Source organism: Mobula hypostoma, chromosome 7, assembly GCF_963921235.1.
Source record: "Mobula hypostoma chromosome 7, sMobHyp1.1, whole genome shotgun sequence".
Classification (NCBI taxonomy): Eukaryota; Metazoa; Chordata; class Chondrichthyes; order Myliobatiformes; family Myliobatidae; genus Mobula; species Mobula hypostoma.
In genome coordinates, this window is record NC_086103.1 from 189,043,965 (window position 1) to 189,065,726 (window position 21,762).

General features: G+C 47.6%; 1 protein-coding gene across 1 annotated transcript in view; it reads right to left on the reverse strand.

The window, feature by feature from the left end:
- Window positions 1-21,762, reverse strand: part of LOC134349859 (protocadherin-16-like) — a 500,217-nt gene that overhangs the window by 16,458 nt on the left and 461,997 nt on the right. The window contains exons 19-20 of the mRNA XM_063054823.1: window positions 10,325-10,602; window positions 4,076-4,217 (exon numbers count right to left, since the gene is read on the reverse strand). Of these exons, the coding sequence (XP_062910893.1) occupies window positions 4,076-4,217; window positions 10,325-10,602 (420 nt within the window). The remainder of the gene's footprint in view (window positions 1-4,075; window positions 4,218-10,324; window positions 10,603-21,762) is intronic.

Here is a 21,762-nt window from a genome sequence, read left to right on the forward strand (position 1 = left end):
GTGGACAACGAGGACATAAAGATCCTAGCCAGAGGCTCAGCAATCTCTTCTCTCACCTCGTGGAGCAGCCTGGGGAATATTCTGTCATGTCCCGGGGACTTATCTGTCCTAATGTATTTTAACAACTCCAACACCTCCTCTCCCTTAATATCAACATGCTCCAGAACATCAACCTGACTCATATTGTCCTCACCATCATCAAGTTCTCTCTCATTGGTGAATACCGAAGAGAAGTATTCATTGAGGACCTCGCTCACTTCCACAGCCTCCAGGCACATCTTCCCACCTTTATCTCTAATCGGTCCTACCTTCACTCCTGTCATCCTTTTTTTCTTCACATAATTGAAGAATTCCTTGGGGTTTTCCTTTATCCTATTCACCAAGGCCTTCTCATGCCGCCTTCCTGCTCTTCTCAGCCCCTTCTTAAGCTCCTTTCTTGCTTCCCTATATTCCTCAGTAGACCCATCTGATCCTTGCTTCCTAACCCTCATGTATGCTACCTTCTTCCACCTGACTAGATTTTCCACCTCACTTGTCACCCATGGTTCCTTCACCCTACCATTCTTTATCTTCCTCACCGGGACAAATTTATCCCTTACATCCTGCAAGAGATCTCTAAACATCGACCACATGTTGATAGTACATTTCCCTGCAAAAACATCATCCCAATTCACACCCGCAAGTTCTAGCCTTATAGCCTCATAATTTGCCTTTCCCCAATTAAAAATTTTCCTGTCCTCTGATTCTATCCTTTTCCATGATAATGCTAAAGGCCAGGGAACGGTGGTCACTGTCCCCCAGATGCTCACCCACTGAGAGATCTGTGACCTGACCCGGTTCATTACCTAGTACTAGATCTAGTATGGCATTCCCCCTGGTCGGCCTGTCCACATACTGTGACAGGAATCCGTCCTGTCTCGAAGTGTTCAGTGTTCTGTGTATGAGTCCCGGCCCTACGTTCCTGTCTCCCCAGACCAAGGCTCTGTGTTCTGCGTTCCTGTCTCCCCAGACCAAGGCTCTGTGTTCTGCGTTCCTGTCTCCAAAGACCAAGTCAAGGCTTCGGGGTCTTGTCCTGTCCTTGTGCCTCGCCCAGCCCAGGAGTACTTCATCTAGTCCAAGCCACATCCAAGAACCTCATTTAGACCAAGTCAAGGCTTCGTGTTCTTGTCCTGTGCCTAGTTCTGGGGTTCCCTCGTCCTGTGCTGGGGTTCCCTCATCCTGTCCAGGAATCTCACGTCCAGTCCTGTAGCCATGTCTTGTCTCGCCTAGATCCGGGGTCCGAGCCCGAGTCAAGACCCAGGTTCCAAGTTCCTTGTTCCTCGTCCAGGTCCTGCTTTCCTACTCTAGTCCTAGCCCAGGCCCTGTATCCTAGTCTCATCCAGCGTTGTTTCTTCCGCACTTTCCTTGCTTTCTTGATAAGCCTTGTCCTGTTCCTAGTACTTCAGTGTCTGTGTTTTGCATTTGGGTCCGCCACCTGCGCCCCCTTTATGACAGTGCCTTCCTCATTTTTCCCAGAAGCTCATGGCATTGCTGCTCTGCTGTGTTCCCTGCCAGCATCTCCTTCCAATTTACTTTGGCCAACTCCTCTCTCATACAACTGTAATTTCCTAACTCCACTGAAATACTGCTTTGTCAGACTTTACTTCCTTCCTATCAAATTTAAGTTGAACTCAATCATATTGTGATCACTGACTCTTGAGGTTTTCTTTTACCTTAAGCTCCCTAATTGCCTCTTGTTCTTTACTTAACACCCAATCCAATATAGCTGATCCCCTAGTAGGCTCAACAACAAACTGCTCTAAAAAGCTACCTCCTAGGCATTCAATAAACTCACTGTCTTGAGATCCATTACCAACCTGATTTTCCCAATCAATCTGCATGTTGAAATCTCCCATGACTACCATAATATTGGCCTTTTGACACACCTTTTCTATTTCTCCTTGTAATCTGCGGTCCACAACCCAGCTACTGTTGGAGGCCTGGATATAACTGCCATCAGTGTCCTTTTACTCCTGCAGTTTCTTAACTCAACTCACAAGGATTCAACATCTTCTGATCCTATATCACATCTTTCTACTGATTTGATGCCATTCTTTACCAGCCGAGCTACGCCACCAATTTCAGCCATGAGTCGGTGATGGCCACAACATCATACCTGACAATCTGTAATAGTGCAACAAGATCATCCACATTATTTCTTTTACTCTGTGCATTGTGATATAACACTTTGAATACTGTATAAGACATTAGTCAGGCCGCAGATGAAGTATTGTCATCAGTTTTGGAACCATAACTGATGTGTTGTCTTTGGAGAGACTCCAGAGGAGGTTCAGAAAGATGATTCCAGGAATGAAGGGGTTAACAAATGAGGAGTATTCGGCAGCTTTGGGCCTGGAATTTCAAAGAATGCTGGGAGATCTCATTGAAACCTACCGAACATTAGAAGGATTAGATAGGGTAAATGTGGGGAGTATCCAGAGCCAGAGGGCACAGCCTCAAAACTGAGGAGTGATCTTTTAGAACAAAAGTAAGGAGGATTTTTTTTTTTAGCCAGAGAGTAGTGAATCTGTGGAATGGTCTGCCACAGACTGCATTGGAGGCTAAGACCCGAGGAATAGTTAAAGTGAAAATTGTTATTTCCTGATCAGTCAGGGCATCAAAGGTTATGGAGAGAAGGCAGGTGAACGGGGTTGAGTGGGATCCAGGATCAGCCATGATGGAACGGCAGAGCAGAACTGATTGGCTGAATGGCCTCATTCTGCTTCTATTATCTACAGCAGTGATGTCGTCACCAAACAAATGACATTGGAGCAGTGCTTAGTCACACAGTCAGAAGTGTAATGTCGGCAGAGTATGGATTAGGCACACAGCCTTTTGGTGTACCAGTGTTGGAGGAGTGTTTCAGGGATGAGAAGGTACCAGGACAAGTGAGTTTGCTTTCCCTGGAATTGAGGCAGAGGGTTCCAGTTTGAGGAATACAAAGTGATGAGGGTCATCAGTAGAAACCTTTCCCTGTTGTAGAGGAGTGTATGGGTTTAGAGTGAGAGGTAAGATGTTTTGAGAGGATCAGATGAAAAATGTTCCTATATGTAATGTTGATGAAGGGTCTCGGCCTGAAACATTGACTGTTTACTCTTCTCAGTGAATGGTGCCTGACCTTCTGAGTTCCTCCAGCATTTTGTATTTGATACTGAAGGTGAGGAATATTTCCCCCTGGGGAGTGGTGTGGAATCTGGAACACACCGAAGACTTTGAAGAAATATTTTGACAAGATGTGAATCACAAGTCAAGACCGTGCATGTAAATGGCATTAGTGTACATTGCTGTTGATGGCCATTCTGGACATGCTGAGCCGAAGGCCTGTTTCTAGGTTGGATCACTTTTGGATTCTGTGATTCTATGAGTCCCATAAGACCATAAGAGCTAGGAGCAGAATTAGGCTATTTGGCCCATTGAGTCTGCTCCACCATTTCATCATGGCTGAGTTATTATCCCTCTCATTCCCATTCTCCCACCTTCTCCCTGTAACATTTAACACCCTGATTAACCAAGAACCTATCAACCTCCACCTTAATTATATACCCACTGACTTGGCTCCCACTACCACCTTTGGCTATGACTACCACAGCCGTATGTGCCAACAAATTCCACAGATTCACTACTCTCTGGCTAAAGAAATTCCTTCTCATCTCTGTTGTTAATGGATGTTACTCTTTTCTGAAACTGCCCTCGCATCCAAGAGGCTTCTACCATAGGAAGCATCCTCTTCACCTCCATTCTATCCATGCCTTCCAACATTCAATAGGTTTTAATGAGATCCCCCCCCTTATTCTTCTAAACTCTCATGAGTACAGGCCCAGAGCCATCAAATGCACCTCACACATTAATCCTTTCATCCCCAGACTTATTTTTGTGAACCACCTCTGGTCTCTCTCCCATGCCAGCATGTCTTTTCGTAGATCCCCTTACAGAACTCAATCTCACCTCACCAAACCCTTCCCCAGGACCAGCTCCCCTGCCCAACGCTTCCCCAACTCAAGGATACATCTCTCTGGCCCTTTGCTGGATCACTCACCATTATGAGGGTCAATGTTAAACAGCCCACTCTCCAAGGTCATCAGATAGTAGAGGATCTGTCCGTTTGTTCCAGAGTCCCTGTCTGTTGCCGTGACTGTTATGATGCTGGTGCCAGGAGGAGTGAACTCTGATATCGACACCTGCCAAAAGAGTTAAACACCTGACTTTCAGACAAAGCAGCAGAGCCTGGATACCAACAACGAGGAACAACAGTGCACAGTGATGATCTAGTACTCTTGTGGCTGCTTCTCTCCGTCACCTCCAGTACATGTCTGAGTGTCCCAGTATCAGTTCCACTATACACAGGACGGAGAACAGTACAGTACAGTCCATGACGTTGTGTCAACCTACATAAACCATCTTGCACAATCAATCTAACCCTTCACTCCTACAGACTCTTTCATTCATGTGCCTTAAATGTCCCTAATGTGTCTGCCTCCACCATCAGCCCTGGCAGTGCACTGCCTGTACTTACCACTCTGTAAAAAAACCTTCCTCTGACATCTCCCCCAAAATTTACTCCTATCACCTTAACTGTTGCTTCAAGAGAAAAGCCCGTCTAAGAGATAATGTTGAAGCTCTTTAAATCCCTGCGTAGACCACACTTGGAATATTGTGCTCAGTTCTGGTCACCCCATTATAGGAAGGATGTGGAAGCTTTAGACAAGATGCAGGGGAGATTTACCAGGATGCTGCCTGGATTAGGGAGCATGTTTTATGAGGAGAGGTTGAGCGAGCTGGGGCTTTTCTCTTTGGAGTGAAGGAGGATGAGAGGTGACTTGATAGAGGTGTACAGGACGATAAGAGGCGTAGATTGAATGGACAGCCAGACACTTTTTCCCAGGGTGGAAATGGTTATTACAAGGGGGCATAATTTTAAGGTGATTGGAGGAAAGTCTAGGGAGATGCCTGTGGTAGTTTTTATTAACTACACAGAGGGTGCTGGGTACGTGGAACACTCTGCCAGGGGAGATGGTAATGGCAGATACATCAGGGACATTTAAAAGACTCGTAGATAGACACATGGATTAAAGAAAATTGGATGGTTGGATTGACCTTGGTTAAAAGGCTAGCACAACAATGTGGGCCGAAGGCCTATACTGTATTGCACAGTTTGTATTCTATGTTCTTACCTATTATGTTTCTTGAACAAAAAGGAATAATATTTGCCAGCCTGGTATTACTCCTGTGGTTAGTGAGGACACAAAGACCATCCCCAAAGGTGCAGCAATCTCTTCGCTCATTTCCTGCAGTAACCTTGGGTATATCCCATCTGACCCTGGGGACTGACAAAGGGTCTCAGCCTTTATTCAATTTCATAGATGTTACCTGACCTGCTGGGTTTCTCCATATCCCTCTATTCCTGACCTGATGAAGTGTTTTGGCCCAAAATGTTGACTGTTTGTTTTATTTCCAGAGATGCTGGCTGGCCTGCTGAGTTCCTCCAGCATTTTGTGTGTACTGCTCTAGATTTTTAGCATCTGCAAAATCTGTTATGTTCATCTAACAGAATCTGAGCAGTCTAAATCTTCTGCATTAAGGAGGTGCCAAACTGCTGCAGGAGGAAGGGTACAGGTTGGATGGTAAGGATTTCTTCTGAGGCAGATGTGAGCTACAACGGGGACAGGCTGTCCCTGAATTTGAAAGCAAACAGCATCCATAAGATCATAAGACATAGGTGCAGAATGAGGCCATTCAGCCCATCGAGTCCACTTCGCCATTTCATCATAGCTGATTCCCATTCAATCCTGTACACCAGGCCTCTCATCATATCCGTTGATGCCCTGACCAATCAGGAATCTATTAACTTCTGCTTTAAATATACCCATGGACTTGGCCTCCACTGCAGTCTGTAGCAGAGCATTCCACAGTTTCACCGCTCTTCAGCTAAAAATTGTCTCCCTCTATTCTAAAAGGTCACCCTTCAATTTTGAGGGTGTTCCCTCTAGTTCTGGATACCCCCATCAGAGGAAACATCCTCTCCACGTCTATCTTATCCAGTCCTTTCATTGTTCAGTAGGTTTCAATGAGATCCCCACTCATTCTTCTAAATTCCAGTGAGTACAGGCCAAAAGCTGCCAACCGCTCCTCACATGTTAACCTCTTCATTCCTGGAATCATCCTCATGAACCTCCTCTGGACTCTCTCCAATGACAACACATTCTTGCTGAGATACAGGGCCCAATACAGTTGACAATATTCCAAGTGTGGCCTGACCAGTGTCTTACAAAGCCTCAGCATTTATGTGCTTGTTTTTATATTCTATTCCCCTTGAAATAAATGCTAACATTCCATTTGCCTTCTTTACTGCAGACTCAACCTGTGAATTAACCTTCTGGGAGTCTTGCACAAGGACTCCAAAGTCCCCTTGTACCACTGATGTTTGAATTTTCTCCCCATTTAGGTAATAGTCTGCACTGTTCCTTTTACCAAAATGTATTACCATGCACTTCCCAACACTGTATCCTATCTGCCACTTTTTTGTCAATTCTTTCAATTTGTCTAAGTCCTTCTGCAGTTGAATTGCTTCCTCAGCACTACTTATCCCTTGACCTATCTTTCTATCATCTGCAAAGTTTGCCACAAAGCCATCAATTCCAAGATCAAAACCATTGACAAACAATGTGAAAAGTAGCAGTCCCAATAATGACCCCTAAAGAACACCACTAGTCACTGACAGCCAACTGAAAAGGCCCCTTTTATTTCCACTTGCTGCCTCCTGCCTGTCAGCTATTCCTCTCTCCATGCCAGTATCTTTCCTGTAACACCACAGGATTTTATTTCATTGAGCTGCCTCATGTGAGGCACCTTATCAAATGCCTTCTGAAAATCCAAGTAAATGACATCCACTGGCTTTGTGCGCCCTGCTTGTTCCTTCCCTGAAGAATTAACAGATTTGTCAGGTAAGATTTCCCTTCACAGAAGCCATGCTGACTTTGACTTATTTTATCATTACTCTCCAAGTACCCCAAAGTCTCTTTTCCAATATTTTTATTAATTTTACATATAAGAATAGAGTACAAGAAAAAATATATATCAATACATTATACTAGATTGCATATAAAGACTCCTTACCCTATATTCATACAGATTAATTAATTCATAGCATTGAAATGTAGTAATTTTATTATAAAAACAAAATCTAACTCACTACCAAGACTGAAGCTGATTAGTAAAGAAAAAAAGGGAAAAAAATATTAGTCATCATCTGTGCTTTAACAGCAAATCAAAGGTTTGGAAAATAATTCAAGAAAGGTCCCCACAATGTTTGAAAGTCTTGGCTAGATTCAGAGATTGAACATCGAATCTTCTCTAAATTTAAACATGACATCACATCATGTAACCATTGAGCGTGAATAGGGGGGCCACATCTTTCCATTTAAACAAGAGCGTCTTTCTGGCCATAAGAGAGATAAAAGCCAAAATGTGCAAGTCAGGTGACTCCAAAATAATATCCTTTCCTCCAACAATACCAAATAAAACGGTCAAAGGATTAGGCTTGAAGTTTACTTTGAAAAGTACCGAGAAAGATTGAAATACTTCTTTCCAATATTTTCCAAGACTCGGGCATGTCCAAAACAGATGAATGAGTGAAGCTTCTCCATTATTACATTTATCACAAAATAGAGATATATCTAAATAAAAACGAGACAACTTATCCTTGGTCATATGGGCCCTATGGACCACTTTAAATTGTAGGAGAGAGTGACGGGCACATAACGATGAGGTGTTAACCAATTTATGTGGCGAGGTGGGAAGAGATATAGTCGAGGTAGTTATGAGAGTCAGTGGGTGCATGTGCATCTCTGGAGACAGACTGTCTACTGACATCTTCTACAAGCCCACTGACTCTCATAACTACCTCGACTATACCTCTTCCCACTCCGCCACATGCAAAAATGCCATACCCTATTCCCAGTTCCTGCGTCTCCGCCGCATCTGCTGTCAGGATGAGGCTTTCCATTCCAGGACATCTGAAATGTCCTCTTTCTTTAAGGATCATGGTTTCCCTTCTACGGTGATCGATGATGCCCTCACCCGCATCTCCTCCATTTCCCACATTTCGGTCCTCACCCCATCTTCCCGCCACCACAACAGGGACAGAGTTCCCCTTGTCCTCACCCACCAACCCACCAGCCTCCGGATCCAGCACATTATCCTCTGCAACTTCTGCCACCTTCAACAGGACACCAGCAGTAAGCACATCTTTCCCTCTCCACCCCTCTCCGCTTTCCGCAGGATCGAATCCTCTGCGACTCACCTATCTGCACATCCATCCCCACGGATCTCCCACCCGGCACTTATCCCTGTAAGCATAAGTGCTACACCTGTCCCTACACCTCCTCTCTTGCCACCATTCAGGGCCCCAAACAGTCCTTCCAAGTGAGGCAACACTTCACTTGCGAATCTGTTGGGGTCATCTATTGCATCCGGTGCTCCCGGTGCGGCCTCCTCTACATCGGTGAAACCCAACACAGATTGGGGGACCACTTCATCGAGCACCTCCGCTCCGTCCGCCACAACAGACAGGATCTCTCGGTAGCCACCCACTTCAACTCTGCGTCCCATTCAGATATGTCCATACATGGCCTCCTCTACTGCCATGATGAGGCTAAACTCAGGTTGGAGGAACAACCTCATATACCATCTAGGTAGTCTCCAGCTCTTTGGTATGAACATAGAATTCTCCAACTTCCGGTAATTCCCTCCCCTTCCCTTCCTCTATCCCTATTTCACATCACCTCCCTCATAGTTCCGCCTCCTTCTACTACTTCGCATTGTTCTCCTGTCAATCACCTCCCTGCTTCCCCTCCCCCACCCCTTTGTCTTTCAAATTACTGTTTTTTTCAACTACCAGCATTCTTCAAACCCTCCCCAAAGTTCTTCCTTCAGTCCTGACAAAGGGTTTCGGCCTGAAACGTTGACCAATCTTTTCAATTGATGCTGACTGACCTGCTGAGTTCCTCCAGCGCATTGTGAGTGTTCCTTTGACAGCAGCATCTGCAGATTATTTTGTGTTGTTGATACTCGTCTGTCGGGGTGATACCCAAAGCAGCAGTGTGGTAGATGATAAACAGAAGAGACCCTGCAGAAGCCGGAAATCCAGAGCAACACACACAAAATACTGGAGGAATTCAGCAGGTGAGGTAGCATTTATGGAGGGGAATAAACAGTCAGCATTGCCCAGCTCTCGGTCTGACCTCTGTCCCGACCACCTACAGGCCGTGACATTTCTCACTGTCTGTGAGTCCTGCAGCTTCTCTTGTCTCACCACTATCCCCACCAACCTCGAGTCTCTCAGACTTCCCTCCACCCCTCGTTCCCCACTCCCATCTTCCTCCCATTCCATTTTCCCTGTACACCCCAACTCTCCCCTCTCCTCTTACCCCTCTAAGCCTTTACCCTACCCTGACCCCTCCTCTGACCTTTCCCTCTCATAGGCAGAATGTGTCCTGATGAAGGGTCATGACCTGCTACGTCGGCAGTTTATTCCCCTCCACAGATGCTGCCTGATTTGTTGAATTCCTCTAGCATTTGGTGTTATTGTAGACGAGAAGGTTGAGGAAATACAAAAGTCAGACAAGGAAGGCGGGGCAGTGCTGGGAGTGAGGAATTCTAATAGGACACACTGCATTTATTTGAATGCAGGAAACCCAACATAAATGGCAGATGAACTCAGGGCATATTACAGAAACATAGTTAAGGGAGGGGCAGCACAGGCACCTCAAAGTTCTGGGGTACAGAACTACAGGCATGATAGAGGTTGGCGTGACAGGAGGTCAAGTTTTATGTTTGATTAGAGAGATTATCACAGCAGCGTTTTGCGAGGATATTTGTCCAGTGAGGTTACACTGGTGGAAGAAGGGGACCATTCTCCAGATCCCTCAGTAGTCCCTCAACACTTCAGGCCAAGACCTTCATTAGGACTGGAAACAAAGGGTGTAACAAGAAAATAAAAATCTAAGGCTATTTTAATATTTACTAATTTTTACTATTTTTAATATTTTTAGTATTTAATATTTGTAATCCAGCGAGTGGGAAGCGCAGAATCAAATATTGCTGTGATGATTGTACGTTCTAGTATCAATTGTTTGGCGCCAATAAAGTATAAAGTATTTGAATGCAAAATGTTCAGACTGGCCAGTGAAGCTAAAATGAAGTGGTGCAAAGGTGTGGCTAGTGCAATAACTGAGTGGTTGTGTGTCTTCATGTGTATGTATGCATGTGTCGGATCCTGTGTGCTTACCTGGTACAAATCCTGCACAAAGACAGGGGGGTTGTCATTGATATCTTCAACGCGGATGGTGATGTTTGCCTCAGTGCTGTGTTTGGAGTCAGAGGAGTGGACCGTCAACAGGTACCATGTACGCTGCTCGAAGTCCAGCTCTGCTGCCAGGGAGACAACTCCATGGTAACGACTGATGCTGAACACTAGGCTTTCAGTTGCCAGACTGTAGGTGAGCATCGGGCCTGAGTCCACATCGTTGCCTGTCACCTTGGTGATCTCTGAGCCAATCGCAGTATCTGTGGCCAAAGCATGGACATGTCAGTGAGGCATTATAAGTCAATGGTCAGACTACACATGGAGTATTGTGAGCAGAATCGGGCCCTTTATTTAACAAAGGATGTGCTGGCATTGGAGAGGATTCAGAGCAGGTTCATGAGAACGATGACAGGAGTGAATGTATGAGGAGTGTTTGATGGTTCTGGAGAGGAAGAGGGTCTGAAGCAGATTCATGAGAATGATCCCAGGAATGAATGTATGAGGCATGTTTAATGGTTCTGGAGTTTAGGTTTCAATAAGATTGATTTTTTAAATTGCATATTGAAAGTTCTAGATGGAATGGACATTCAGAGGATGGGGGTGGGGTGGGGTGGTAATCTAGGATCAGAAAGCATAGCCTCAGAATAGAGGAACATCCATTTAGAACAGAGATGAGGAGGAATTTCTTTGGCCAGGGAATGGTGAATCTGGAATTCGTTGCCACAGAGGACTATGGAGACCAAGGCATTGTGTATATTTAAAACAAAGTATGATAGGCTCTTGATTAGTCGGGGTGTGAAAGGTATCTGGGAGAAGGCAGTGGAATGGGGTTGAGAAAGATAATAAATCAGCCATGACTGGGTGGCGGAACAGACTCGATGGATGGCATAGTATAATTCTGGTCAGTCACACGAGCACCTCCCCAGCACCCAGTCATTACCCACTCTGAGCAAGGACTGGTCAGTGCTGCCAGAGATACTGGAACTTCTTTTGCTAACCAGGGCTCAAACCCCCGGAGTTTGGGGCTTCCGGTCTGAAGGTCAGTCTCACACCATCCTGCCTTTGCTGTGGCTACCAGGATAGAGGCTCATCAAGACCACCAGTCAGGGCTTGGTCACAATCCACATGTTCAAGACTGACAATTAATGGAGGGGTGCTCTGTGGGAGGGGCATTACAGATGGGAGTCGTACTGAGGGAGGGTCACACACTGGGATAGATGTCGGTGTGTGAGTAAACTGTGAAGAACAGCAATGAGGATGAGGAGGATGTAGAACAGAGTTGTTTCTTCTCAGAGGAAGGCTGATTTGCCGAGTTTTGTGGAGTCTGCGTTTGGGCTGCAACAGTGACATGGCTGCTGGCTTACCAAAGTTTGTTTCTGCAACTTTTATTGGAATTTGGGACTGTGCACAGGGAGGGTCAGTGCTGGAGTTTTATCTCACAGACTTCCCTGCTTGTCTGCAGGGGACTACTATCCTTTGTCTCTTCAAGTCATAGAGCCATAGAAAAGAACAGCACAGAAACAGGCCCTTCAGCCCATCTAGTCCATTCTGAAACAATTTAAACTTGCTACTCTCATTGACCTGCACCGGGGCCATAACCCTCCATATGCCTGCCATTCATGTACCTATCCAAACTTCGCTTAAACATTGAAATTGAGCTTGCATGCACCACTTGTACTGGCAACTCGTTCCACATTCTTACAATCCTCTGAGTGAAGAAGGTTCCCTCATGTTCCCATTAAACTTCAGCTTTCACCCTTAATCCATGACCTCTGGTTGTAGTCCTACTAAATCTCAGTGGAAAAAAAGCTGGCTTGTACTTACCCTATCTATACCCCTCATAATTTTATGTACCTCCATCAAATCTCCTCTCAATCTTCTATGTTTCAAGGAATAGAGTCCTATAACCTATTCACTCTTTCAACTCAAGTACTTCAGACTTGGCACCATCCTTGAAAATTTTCTCTTACTTTTTCAGCCTTATTTAACTTTTTCCTGTTGGTGACCAAAACTGCGCACAATACTGCAAATTAGGCCTCACCAACGTCTTATACAACTTCAACATAACATCCTATCTCTTGTACTCAGTACTTTGAATTATGAAGTCCAATGTGCCAAAATCTTTCTTTCCAATCCTATCTACCTGTAATGCCACCTTTAAGAAATTATGGACCTGTATTTCCAGATCCCTTTGTTTTACCACATTCGTCATTACCCAACTGTTCACTGGCAAGAAGACGTAGCTTTCCTCACTGTCCACTACACCTCCAACCTTGATGTTATCTGCAGATTTGCTGATGCAGTTAATCACAATATCATCCAGATCATTGAAATAGATGTCCCACAACAATGGACCCAACACCGATCCCTGTGGCACTCCACTAGTCACAGGCCTCCAGTCTGAGAAACAATCATCTACTGTCACTCTCTGGCTTCTCCCACAAAGCCAACATCCAATCCGATTTACTACCTCATCCTGAATACTGAGTGACAGACCCTTTTTTGACTAAACTCCCATGTGGGACCTTGTTAAATGCTTTGCTAAAGTCCATGCAGATACCACTTCCTTGCCTTCATCCACTTTCGAGGTAACTTCCTTGAAAAGCTCTATAAGATTGGTTAGACATGACCTTTTGTCAGAACTGCTCTTAGAAAGACTGATAAGTGTTGTGACTGAGTTAATTCAGCAGCATTTTGATTTCTGATTTTGTGGGGCTTTGACAGAGGGATGGGAAGCAGTATGATAGAGCTGGGGATGAGCCTGCAGGTTTACAAGTACAAACTTTTGTAGGTGATGGGTGTAACATGAATTTAGGAAGGGCAAACTAATGATTGGGCACAAATTCAGCCAGTGCAAGGAGTTAAATAATACCACAGAGGCAAACTTTGAAAGGGTGAAGAATGCAGGACCGAAGATGCTATACTTAAATGCACATAGTATTCAGAATAAGGTGGATGAACTTGTGGCACAGTTAGAGATTGGTCAGTATGATGTTGTAGGCTTCACTGAATCGTGGCTGAAAGAAGCCCATAGTTGGGAGCTTCGTATCAAAGGATATGCTTTGTATCTAAAGGACAGACAGGAAGGCATAGGACTTCCTGTAAGAGATGGAACTACATGTTTAGACAGTGGTAACATAAGGTCGGAGGATGTCAAATCTTTGTGGGTGAAGTTAAAAAAACTGCAAGTATAAAAATATCATAATGGGAATCATATGTATATTGGCCTACAAACAGTAGCCAAGATGAGGGGTTGAAATTGCAAAGGGGGCTGGAAAAGGATGTAAAAAAGGTAATGTCACAATTTTAATGGGGGACATCAGGATACAAGGGGATTGGGAAAATCAAATTGGTGTTGGATTGCAGGAGAGGGAATTTGTTGAATGGCTACGAGATGGCTTTTCAGAGCAGCTTGTGCTTGAGCCTACTAGGGGAAAGGCTATCTGAGATTGGGTGTTGTGTAATAACCCAGATCTTATTAGTTAGAATGTAAAGGAACACTAAGGAGGTAGTGATCATAATATGATTGAATTCATACTGCAATTTTGCATTTGAACTTACTGCATAACTCATATGTATCAGTAGCACAATGGAATAAAGGGAATTACAGAGGCATGAGAGAGGAGCTTGCCCAGGTGGATTGGAGGAGGATACTGGCGGGGGTGATGGCAGAGCAGAGATGGCTGAAGTGTCTGGGAATAGTTCACAAGGCGCAGAACAGATATGTCGGACAGAAGAAGTTGTTCTCAAATGGCAGGGGTGTAGGCAGCCGTGGCTGACAAGGGAAGTTAAGGACTGCATACAAAAAACAAGGAAAGGGCATATACTGTAACATAGCAAGTGTGAGTGGGAAACTGGATGATAGGGAAGTTTTTGAAATCCAACAAAAGACAACTAAAAAGCCATAAGAAGGGAAAAGATAAAATATGAGGACAAATGAGCTAATAATATAAAGCAGGAGACTAAAGGATTTTTCAGTTATATAAAGAATAAAAGGGAGGTGAGAGTTGATATTGGATCACTGGAAAATGATGCTTGTGAGTTAGTATTGGGAGACAAAGAAATGGCAGATGAACTTAATAAGTACTTTGCCTCAGTTGTCACTGTGCAAGACACTCGCTGGAGGTCCGCGAGTGTCAGGAAGCAGGAATGAGTTCCATTGCTATTACAAAGGAAAAATTGCCAGGCGAACTCAAAGGCCTTAAGGTGGATGTGACCTGTACCAGATGGACTACGTCCCAGAGTCCTGAAGGGGTAGCAGATGCATTGGTTATGAACTTTCAAGAATCACATGAATCTGACATGGTCCTGGAGGACTGGAAGATTGCAAATATCACTTCACTCTTTAAGAAGGGAGGAGGGCAAAAGAAAGGAACTAAACCATATAACCAATTACAGCATGGAAACAGGCCATCTTGGCCCTTCTAGTCCGTGCCAAACTCTTACTCTCACCTCGTCCCACCGACCTGCACTTAGCCCATAACCCTTCATTCCTTTCCTGTCCATAAAGCTATCCAATTTAACTTTAAACGACAACATCGAACCTACCTCAACCACTTCTGCTGGAAGCTCGTTCCACACAGCCACCACTCTCTGAGTAAAGAAGTTCCCTCTCATGTTACCCCTAAACTTTTGCCCTTTAACTCTCAACTCACGTCCTCTTGTTTGAACCTTCCCCTACTCTCAATGGAAAAAGCCTATCCACGTCAACTCTATCTATCCCCCTCATAATTTTAAATACCTCTATCAAGTCCCCCCACTTATAGGCCAGTTAGTCTAACCTCAGTGATTGGGAAAGTGTTGGAATTATTAAGGATGGGGTTTCAGGGTACTTGGAGACTAATGATAAAATAAGTCTATTCAGCATGGTTTCTGTCAAGGAAATCTTGCCTGACAAATCTGTTAGAGTTCTTTGGGGAAGTAACAAGCAGGGAGGACAAAGGGGAGCCAGTGGATGTCACCTACTTGGATTTTCAGAATGCATTTGATAAGGTGCCTCACATGAGGCTGCTTAACAAGATAAAATCCCATGGTATGACTGGAAAGATACTGGCATGGATAGCGGAATGGCGACAGGCAGGTGGCAGTGAGTGGGAATAAAGGGGCCTTTTCTGGTTGGCTGACAGTGACTAGTGGTGTTCGTCAGGGGTCAGTATTGGGACCACGATTTTTCACATTGTTTGTCAATGATTTTGATAATGGAAATGATGGCTTTGTGGCAAAGTTTGCAGATGATAGAATGATAGGTGGAGGGGTAGGTAGTGCTGAGGAAGCAATTCGATTGCTGAAGGACTGAGACAAATTGGAAAAATGGGCAAAAAAGGTGGCAGATGAAATAGTGTTGGGAAATGTATGATAATGCATTTTGATAAAGCAAACAAAAGTGAAGACTATTATCTAAATAGGGAGAAAATTCAAACATCAGAGGTGCAGAGGGACTCAGGAGTCCTTGTGCAAGACTCCCAGAAGGTTAATTTACATGTTGAGTCTGTAGTAAAGAAGGCAAATGTAATGTTAGCATTTATTTCAAGGGAAATAGAAGATAAAAGCAAGGAGATAATGCTGAGCCTTTATAAGACACTGGTCAGACCACACTTGGAGTATCGTCAACAGTCTTGGGCCCCATATCTCAGAAAGGATGTGTTGTCACTGGAGACAGTCCAGAGGAAGTTCATGAAGATGATTCTGGGAATAAAGGGGTTAACATATGAGGAGCATTTTTTGGCAGCTTTGGGCCTGTACTCACTGGAATTTAGAAGAATGGGGTGCCGAGGCAGGTTGGGGGAGGGGGTGGATCTCATTGAAACCTACTGAACGTTGAAAGGAGTAGATAAAGTGATGTGGAGGAAATGTTTCCTATGGTGGGGTTATGCAGAACTAGTGGGCACAGCCTCAAAATTAAGCAGCGACCCTTTAGAACAGAGGTAAGGATGATTTTACTTAGCCAGAGGGCAGTGAATCTGTGGATTGCTCTGCCACAGACAGCTGTGGAGGCCAAGACTGTGAATTTAGAACATAGACATCGACAGACATTACAGGCCCTTCGGCCCACAATGTTGTGCCGACCATGTAACCTACTCTGGAAACTGCCTAGAATTTCCCTACTGCATAGCCCTCTATTTTTCTAAGCTCCATGTACCTATCTAAGAGTCACTTAAAAGACCCTATTGTATCCACCTCTACCACTTCACTGGCAGTGCATTCCACACACCCACCACTCTCTGTGTGAAAAACTTACCCCTGACATCCCCTCAGTACCTATTACCAAGTACCTTAAAACTATGCCCCCTCGTATTAGCCATTTCAGCCCCGGGAAAAAGCCTCTGACTATCCACACAATCAATGCCTCTCATCATCTTATATACCTCTATCAGGTCACTTTCATCCTCCATCGCTCCTAGGAGAAAAAACCAAGTTCACTCAACCTATTTTCATAAGGCATCCATGGATATACTTAAAGTGAAAATTAATAGTTTCCTGATTGGTCAGGGCACCAACGGTTACGGCAGGTGTACGGGGTTGACTGGGATTCAGGATCAGCCATGATGGAACGGCAGAGCAGATTCAATGGGCTGAATGGCCTAATTCTGCTCCTATGTCTTTTGGTCTTCTGGTGGGCAGCAGCTCCAAAATAGCTGGACCTAGTTTGTACCCAGGAGCCTTAGCTTCTGGTGGAAGAACTCCTGAAGAGCCCCCACCTCCCAGAATGTGATTAAATGTGATATTGCTGCACCCCTGAGGGCTGACGAGACGTTAGCTCTCATGGCCATGTCTGCATGTGAGGATGAGGGCTTAATTAGATTAGTAAAATGCAGCAGAAGTCCCTTTCTACCTACAGTCCATTAGAGGCGTGTTCCTGGCCCTGAGTATGGGGATAAATGTAGAAGATGTCTTTGTACTGGTAGAGCCTGCGACCTGCCCCATACAGAAGGTGACCCTCTATAACGTCCACCTTCACTTCCTGGAAGTAGATTTCCTCCCTCCCCTGCATTCTGAGGTGAGGTTGCCGGTCACTCGTGCACTGTTCATGCCAGATGGAGGACGTCTGGGCCTCTATCGTGAGGTATTCATGGAGCTGGAACGGCTGGGACCACTGAGCGGTGCTTTCACAGAAGGGAGCTTTACCGGATCTGCAGGGCTGTGCCCCAGCCGCGGTGCATGCCTACAGGGAGTACTGGCATATTGGTAAGAATTACCCTAAACGCCAGGCTGCTAACTCCATCATGGTGGCACAACAGGGCCTCCCACGTTGCATTGGCCTCTGTAGCTCTTCCCTCCATTGCCGCTCCTTACCCCGAGGCGGAGGGGTGGCGGGACAAATGCAGCAAGGTTACCAAGGAGGCTTGGGTTGAGGTAAAGGGCAGGAAGGCAAGAGAAGAAGAAAAATCTCCAGGCCTCTCCGCTGTGGGAGGAGGAGCTAGGGCCTTCCCCTAGTCCCAGCCTGGAGGGTATGGATTTCTCAGTGGCTCAGCAAGGGCCTGGAGAAGCCATGAGGGAAGATGTGGTGCTGACAACCGATATAGTTCCACCAGAATGGAGGTCACCAGACACCCCACATCAGCGGAACATAAAGGAGGCGGCGTATGTCCTCTGAGTCCACTGATGGAGAACTGACTAATGGGGAAGATTTACCCCCGCAAATAACTGCATGTTCATGATGGTCCCATCAGTCGGGCTGTCCACAGAGAGAGTCCCTCTCTGTCAGGGCTACATCACTCAGGGGCTGTCTGTAGAAAGAGACTCTCTCTCTGCCAGGGCTACAACCCCTAAGATTGCAGCCTCTGGTCTGATGGGTATCTCTGCTGAAAAGGGGTTGTCTAAGGGGGCAGATTCACCCTCAGTAGGGGTGGTGTGAATGGAGCGGGTGTCTGCCTGGGAGGAATTGACTGAACAGGGTACCATATAGTGGCACGGTGGGGTTGCCTGCGAGATGCAGCCTCTGAAGTTGTAACCTACATCGAAGCGAAGTACCCTTCTGGAGGTCGTCAGGCCCTGGGGTCAGAATGGGATACGGACTACCCATGGACACCGTGCTCACCAAGGGAGAGGAGCCTCAGGGTCCCCATAAGTGGGAAGGTCGCAATTCCCCTATGTGTTACCCCTGGGGTGGGCAACCAAGGTGACACGGTTGCAAAGGTGGCAGGGCCAAGGTGACTTGAGCCCTTCTTTCGGACCGAGGAGGCTGAAGGATTGTCCAACTGGGGGTAGAGGCAAGGTGGAGAGCAGTATAGTTGAGTAGGGGCCAACACTGCCCTGCAACAGGAACAGGTTGCAGGTCCTATTGTCCAACGAAGGGTACGAAGTCTCCTCCCAGCACTAGTCTGAGATTGGGGTCAGGCCTGTAGAAGGGCCGCTCAGCAAAGCTGTTTCCATTAGTGGGTCGAGCACGTGGGAACGGGACAGTGAGGGTCAGGACTGGGGTGAGTGTGGGAATCGGACAGTGAGGGTCAGGACTGGGGTGAGTGTGGGAATGGGACAGTGAGGGTCAGGACTGGGGTGAGTGTGGGAACGGGACAGTGAGGGTCAGGACTGGGGTGAGTGTGGGAATCGGACAGTGAGGGTCAGGACTGGGGCGAGTGTGGGAACGGGACAGTGAGGGTCAGGACTGGGGTGAGTGTGGGAACGGGACAGTGAGGGTCAGGACTGGGGTGAGTGTGGGAATCGGACAGTGAGGGTCAGGACTGGGGTGAGTGTGGGAACGGGACAGTGAGGGTCAGGACTGGGGTGAGTGTGGGAACGGGACAGTGAGGGTCAGGACTGGGGTGAGTGTGGGAATGGGACAGTGAGGGTCAGGACTGGGGCGAGTGTGGGAATCGGACAGTGAGGGTCAGGACTGGGGTGAGTGTGGGAATGGGACAGTGAGGGTCAGGACTGGGGTGAGTGTGGGAATCGGACAGTGAGGGTCAGGACTGGGGTGAGTGTGGGAATGGGACAGTGAGGGTCAGGACTGGGGTGAGTGTGGGAACGGGACAGTGAGGGTCAGGACTGGGGTGAGTGTGGGAATGGGACAGTGAGGGTCAGGACTGGGGTGAGTGTGGGAACGGGACAGTGAGGGTCAGGACTGGGGTGAGTGTGGGAACGGGACAGTGAGGGTCAGGACTGGGGTGAGTGTGGGAATGGGACAGTGAGGGTCAGGACTGGGGTGAGTGTGGGAATCGGACAGTGAGGGTCAGGACTGGGGCGAGTGTGGGAATGGGACAGTGAGGGTCAGGACTGGGGTGAGTGTGGGAATGGGACAGTGAGGGTCAGGACTGGGGTGAGTGTGGGAATCGGACAGTGAGGGTCAGGACTGGGGTGAGTGTGGGAATGGGACAGTGAGGGTCAGGACTGGGGTGAGTGTGGGAATCGGACAGTGAGGGTCAGGACTGGGGTGAGTGTGGGAATGGGACAGTGAGGGTCAGGACTGGGGTGAGTGTGGGAACGGGACAGTGAGGGTCAGGACTGGGGTGAGTGTGGGAACGGGACAGTGAGGGTCAGGACTGGGGTGAGTGTGGGAACGGGACAGTGAGGGTCAGGACTGGGGTGAGTGTGGGAACGGGACAGTGAGGGTCAGGACTGGGGTGAGTGTGGGAATGGGACAGTGAGGGTCAGGACTGGGGTGAGTGTGGGAACGGGACAGTGAGGGTCAGGACTGGGGTGAGTGTGGGAATGGGACAGTGAGGGTCAGGACTGGGGTGAGTGTGGGAATGGGACAGTGAGGGTCAGGACTGGGGTGAGTGTGGGAACGGGACAGTGAGGGTCAGGACTGGGGTGAGTGTGGGAATGGGACAGTGAGGGTCAGGACTGGGGTGAGTGTGGGAATCGGACAGTGAGGGTCAGGACTGGGGTGAGTGTGGGAATGGGACAGTGAGGGTCAGGACTGGGGTGAGTGTGGGAATGGGACAGTGAGGGTCAGGACTGGGGTGAGTGTGGGAATCGGACAGTGAGGGTCAGGACTGGGGTGAGTGTGGGAAAGGGACAGTGAGGGTCAGGACTGGGGTGAGTGTGGGAACGGGACAGTGAGGGTCAGGACTGGGGTGAGTGTGGGAAGGGGACAGTGAGGGTCAGGACTGGGGTGAGTGTGGGAATGGGACAGTGAGGGTCAGGACTGGGGTGAGTGTGGGAATGGGACAGTGAGGGTCAGGACTGGGGTGAGTGTGGGAATCGGACAGTGAGGGTCAGGACTGGGGCGAGTGTGGGAATGGGACAGTGAGGGTCAGGACTGGGGTGAGTGTGGGAATGGGACAGTGAGGGTCAGGACTGGGGTGAGTGTGGGAACGGGACAGTGAGGGTCAGGACTGGGGTGAGTGTGGGAATCGGACAGTGAGGGTCAGGACTGGGGTGAGTGTGGGAACAGGACAGTGAGGGTCAGGACTGGGGTGAGTGTGGGAACGGGACAGTGAGGGTCAGGACTGGGGTGAGTGTGGGAATGGGACAGTGAGGGTCAGGACTGGGGTGAGTGTGGGAACGGGACAGTGAGGGTCAGGACTGGGGTGAGTGTGGGAACGGGACAGTGAGGGTCAGGACTGGGGTGAGTGTGGGAATGGGACAGTGAGGGTCAGGACTGGGGTGAGTGTGGGAACGGGACAGTGAGGGTCAGGACTGGGGTGAGTGTGGGAATCGGACAGTGAGGGTCAGGACTGGGGTGAGTGTGGGAACAGGACAGTGAGGGTCAGGACTGGGGTGAGTGTGGGAACGGGACAGTGAGGGTCAGGACTGGTGTGAGTGTGGGAATCGGACAGTGAGGGTCAGGACTGGGGTGAGTGTGGGAATGGGACAGTGAGGGTCAGGACTGGGGCGAGTGTGGGAACGGGACAGTGAGGGTCAGGACTGGGGTGAGTGTGGGAATCGGACAGTGAGGGTCAGGACTGGGGTGAGTGTGGGAACGGGACAGTGAGGGTCAGGACTGGGGTGAGTGTGGGAATCGGACAGTAAGGGTCAGGACTGGGGTGAGTGTGGGAACGGGACAGTGAGGGTCAGGACTGGGGTGAGTGTGGGAATCGGACAGTGAGAGTCAGGACTGAGGTTGACCATGGGGGAACGGGAGAGTGAGGGAGATGAATGGGGTGGCTGTGGGAATGGGATATTGAGGGTGACGATGTCCTGGGATGCAGTGACAGGGTAGAGGAGGGCTCCTGAATCTGAGATTGTGGACCAATTCATCCTCAGCAGTGATTCTCAGACTATCACAGTGGAGGGAATTCTGGAATTCTTATCTGACTCTCGGCACTGACAATATAAGCCCCGACTGGCCTCTGACCAATGTGCGGATCTACTCCATCCACACCACCTATAAAAATAGGAGAGATTCAGCTGTGGTGTGAGGGGTTAATGTCATTTTTGGGAGCTCCTGAAAGCTGTTTGGGTAAGGAAGCCAGCTCCCACCAGCCAGGGAATTGGCACAAAGATATCACACAATCATGAAGAACTCCAACATCCAG